The sequence below is a fragment of the Carassius carassius genome, chromosome 12, assembly GCF_963082965.1.
Source record: "Carassius carassius chromosome 12, fCarCar2.1, whole genome shotgun sequence".
Lineage (NCBI taxonomy): Eukaryota > Metazoa > Chordata > Actinopteri > Cypriniformes > Cyprinidae > Carassius > Carassius carassius.
Genome location: NC_081766.1, coordinates 21,745,054 through 21,749,323, shown reverse-complemented (window position 1 = coordinate 21,749,323; position 4,270 = coordinate 21,745,054). Strand labels below are relative to the sequence as shown.

The following is a 4,270-nucleotide window of genomic DNA, read 5'->3' as shown; positions in this document are numbered from 1 at the left end:
ATATGTTCTTTAAACTCCTGTTAAAACAGGCTGGAATGTTGTGACTTTACTTCGGCTGGACAAACTTCCTTATTGCTCTATAAAGAGAATGACCAACAAAGGACTACTCGCACGCAAACGCGCCCTCGCCGAAGCTGAGGGCGTGACTTCGCTGCTGAACCCCGGCCAATGACGTAGCCTCGTGTGCCTTCAGTCACCTGAGAACAGACGGATCCCGCTTCTCCTCGACCAATCACACGCGCCGGGATCCTGCACCATACATATAAATCAGGCTGACAGTCCAAACGCCTGGTCAGGGAATGAGAGAACACCGAGGACCGGATTATCAGTAAAATAACGGGACCTGCCAGTCGGGTATCATACATTTTCCTTTCTGTCGGTGGCCAGGTACGGAGCTTTCTTTTATTTGTCAGACTGCCGTTTGCGTGAGATGCACTTGTCTGCTTTTGTGAATGTTAATTTGGGATTATGCAACTGCATTCTCCTTTTCTTTTTATGATAGTGAGTTAATTTTAAACCGAATTGACTTTTTTTTGTGTTTTGTGAACTCGCCCTTTATCAATGCTTCACGGTGTGATGTAATACTGTCTCGCTGTAACCATGGCTACCGGTTGCTATCTGTGTAACGTAGTCGGGGGTGCGCAGGAAAGCTTCGAGTTGTATGCTTGTGGCTATTTTGACATGATTGTTTGTAGAGCAGCGATGGTGTTTTTTGCATCGACCTACTGATTTGTACGATCAATGCTGATTTCCATGTTGATCGAACAACCCTTTCACAAGTGAATCCAAGAGAATGTCATACGCTGATTACAAAGCACGCGGTCTGGTCTTTCCCAACCCCATTTAAACCGATTCGTAAGGCTCAAGACACGTTTTTAATCTTAATAATTGACTAGTTTGTTGTTTTAATATGCCATATTCAATGGGGTACACGAAATAAAATGTGTATTATCCAATCAGTGCTGGGGTTTAGTGTCGAAATTGACGAAATTATCACGTTTGTTTGTTTGTGCTTCGTCGTTCCCTAACTAACGTTATTGGTCCTCGTGCTGTTTTGATGCTTATGCAAGTGGCTTCATTTGTAAGGAGCTACAATGTGTTACTTCGTAGTGTTTTAAAATCTGTTTTCCTCCTATTTAGGTGTTTTATAGTAATAAAAATGGCAATGTCTGCCAGTGCTCAGCTGAGTAAAGTGGTAAAACGGCAGTATATGGAACTGCCTCAGGGAGACCAGGTACAAGCCATGTATGTCTGGATAGACGGAACCGGAGAAGGACTGCGATGCAAGACCAGGACACTCGACTCGGAGCCTAAAAGCATTGAAGGTAAGCTAGACAAAGCCTCATCAAGCTACATTGCAATTATAAATATTTAAGTATAGAAAGTCTAATGGATCCGGTTTCGTTATTCAGATCTTCCTGAGTGGAATTTTGATGGTTCCAGCACGTATCAATCTGAAGGCTCCAATAGCGACATGTATCTCATCCCCTCTGCCATGTTCAGGGATCCTTTCCGCAAAGACCCCAACAAATTGGTCTTGTGTGAGGTGCTCAAGTACAACCGGAAACCTGCTGGTATGTTTGTTTGAGGATAAAACATCAACCGTGTTTGTTTGCTCAGGGTTTGCTTGAAGACTTATAGCTTTTCTGGTATCGAACACAGAAACCAACCATCGTCATACATGTAAAAAGATAATGGAAATGATAGATCATCAGATCCCTTGGTTTGGCATGGAGCAGGAGTATACCATCCTGGGTACCGATGGACATCCTTTTGGTTGGCCCTCCAATGGGTTCCCTGGTCCCCAAGGTAAGGATGGCTCCTTTTACACTCATAATTGGCCATATCAATGACATTCTTAAGATGTCCGGTCATAACATGCTGCTCCGATATCTACAGGACCATACTACTGTGGAGTTGGAGCAGATAAAGCTTATGGCAGAGACATTGTGGAGGCGCATTACAGAGCCTGCCTCTATGCTGGTGTGAAGATCTGTGGAACCAATGCCGAAGTTATGCCAGCTCAGGTAACTTCCGTTCCACTATGTTCTGGGTCGAAAACTACAGTCAGCCATTAAGTGTTAAGCCATCTAAGATTACCTTGTTGGAATGTGACTTCAATTCCTGATTGGTTATAACGTAGCTTTTATTTTCCAGTGGGAGTTCCAGATTGGCCCCTGTGAAGGTATCCGCATGGGAGATCACTTGTGGGCAGCTCGTTTCATCTTGCACAGAGTTTGTGAAGATTTTGGTGTGGTAGCCTCATTTGATCCTAAGCCAATCCCTGGAAACTGGAATGGTGCTGGTTGCCACACTAACTTTAGCACCAAGGAAATGCGGGAAGATGGTGGGCTGAAGTAAGCACTAATAGGCTTTTCTTTTTTTGATGGCAAATAAAAATCATAAATGGCTGGCTATGATTTGTTCATGTGTGTGTCCGCAGAGTAATAAACTATTTTGTATGTCCTTCACTAGATTCATTGAGGAGTGTATTGACAAGCTTGGAAAGAGACACAACTACCACATCCGTGCCTATGATCCAAAGGGAGGCCTGGACAATGCTCGCAGACTGACTGGCCACCATGAAACCTCCAACATCCATGAGTTCTCAGCAGGCGTGGCGAACCGTGGTGCTAGCATCCGCATCCCACGAACTGTGGGACAAGAAAAGAAGGGTTACTTTGAGGATCGCCGCCCATCTGCCAACTGCGACCCCTATGCGGTCACCGAGGCCCTGATTCGCACATGTTTGCTAGATGAAGAGGGTGATGAACCTGTGGACCACTAGATCTCTCTTCTCTTGGACTGAACTTCCCTCCCCTTCTTGCCATATGTCCCTGTTTTCTTTGTTTTAAATGGCCATCAAGCCAAATTAGTACTGTATCTTGTTTTTTATCAGGGTGGTTCTAACTTGGCATTTTAATATTGCTGAAGTTGACTGGTCAACTTAACATTTTAAGATTTAAATATCAAGTTAACCTGATTTGACTGGGGACACGGTGTTGCAGGGCAAGTGTTTCTCCCTCATTTTAACGGTTTCTTGGGGAGTGGATGTTTAACGTTAACATTTAAAAGCTCTTTGTGATCCCATGACTCTAATATTTGGAAGTTAAGATGGACTGAAACGCGAGTCAAGTGCACAGAAGAACCTAGGGCTGCCAAGGCTAGACTTCTTACTTTTAAACCAACAGTTAGTTCTTGCATATGTTGACTTGATTATTCAAGTATGTAATGTTTCAATGCATCTTATTGGCTGTGTATTAATTGGAAATTTTTGGTATCCATTTCGACTACATATTAAACTGTTCTTGTTGAACGGTACTCTTCACATTTGAGCTCCAATAACTGTCCTGTTTTTATATTTGTGGATCTGTTATGTCATGATCAAATCCTTGATGAATCCGGATTTAACCTGTTTTTGTCTACTATGGCATAACTGGACCCGTTTTAGTAAAAACATGAAGTTGCTAAAGGAAACTTAAACCTTTTATTTTTTACCACAAACTTGTGTTGTGTGCTTCCTCTTTATAGTAGTGATGTCGTGTGTGTGTACTTGCTGATTTGACTCGTATGCTATTTTTGGCATTATAAGATCCCTAACATATTTTGAAAATACAAGGTAAGAGGAGTATACTTGAACAAAACAGACTCGGCATGAATTCCAACTTGATATTACCTCTCAAAAATACAATCCCCCCCCGTATTCATAATTAACCAAACTCTTGGCATTCTTAAACCCTAATTTTAATATAAAAAAAATAATAATGGTGACATTTGAATGGCAAGTTTTCGTTCCCATTGGCATCTGTTCTTGTTTTACGCATAAACTAATTTAACTTCGCTCAATATTACAGAAGAGACTTAATGTCTTTATTTTGAATCTCGCATGCCATTATGAATTTAAGACCTTAAATTGCTCTAATTTAGGACCTTAAGCTTTAATTTGTGGAAGGGCAAATTAAGACTTAAGACCTGCAGAAACCCCAATAAGGGAACATAAATCGATGCAGAAAATTGAGGATTTATAAATCTGTATTTTTGCAACCACAACAAAAATAAAATAATTCACAACTTATTTTTTCAGCATTGTGCCACTTTGTCATAAACCTCCTCTTCTGAATCACAGATAAAAGATTAGTCTTAACAAACTGTTATTCGTTAGCTTTATATTTGAAAAGCATATAGACTAGGCTGTGCAAAGTAAATTATTTTATATAGATGTTCCATGTCAAATACAATCTTTATCGCTGTTCATAAACCTTTTTCTGCA

At 41.1% G+C, this 4,270-nt stretch overlaps 1 protein-coding gene across 1 annotated transcript; it reads left to right on the top strand.

Moving 5' to 3' along the window:
• Positions 1-234: 234 nt before the first annotated feature.
• On the top strand, positions 235-3,356 carry LOC132155108 (glutamine synthetase-like). Its single transcript, XM_059563905.1, has 7 exons — positions 235-387; positions 1,141-1,325; positions 1,413-1,574; positions 1,663-1,809; positions 1,900-2,027; positions 2,158-2,357; positions 2,476-3,356. Exons 2-7 carry the CDS (start codon positions 1,160-1,162, stop codon positions 2,786-2,788), a joined length of 1,116 nt encoding a protein of 371 aa, XP_059419888.1. The 5' UTR covers positions 235-387; positions 1,141-1,159; the 3' UTR covers positions 2,789-3,356.
• Positions 3,357-4,270: the final 914 nt, after the last annotated feature.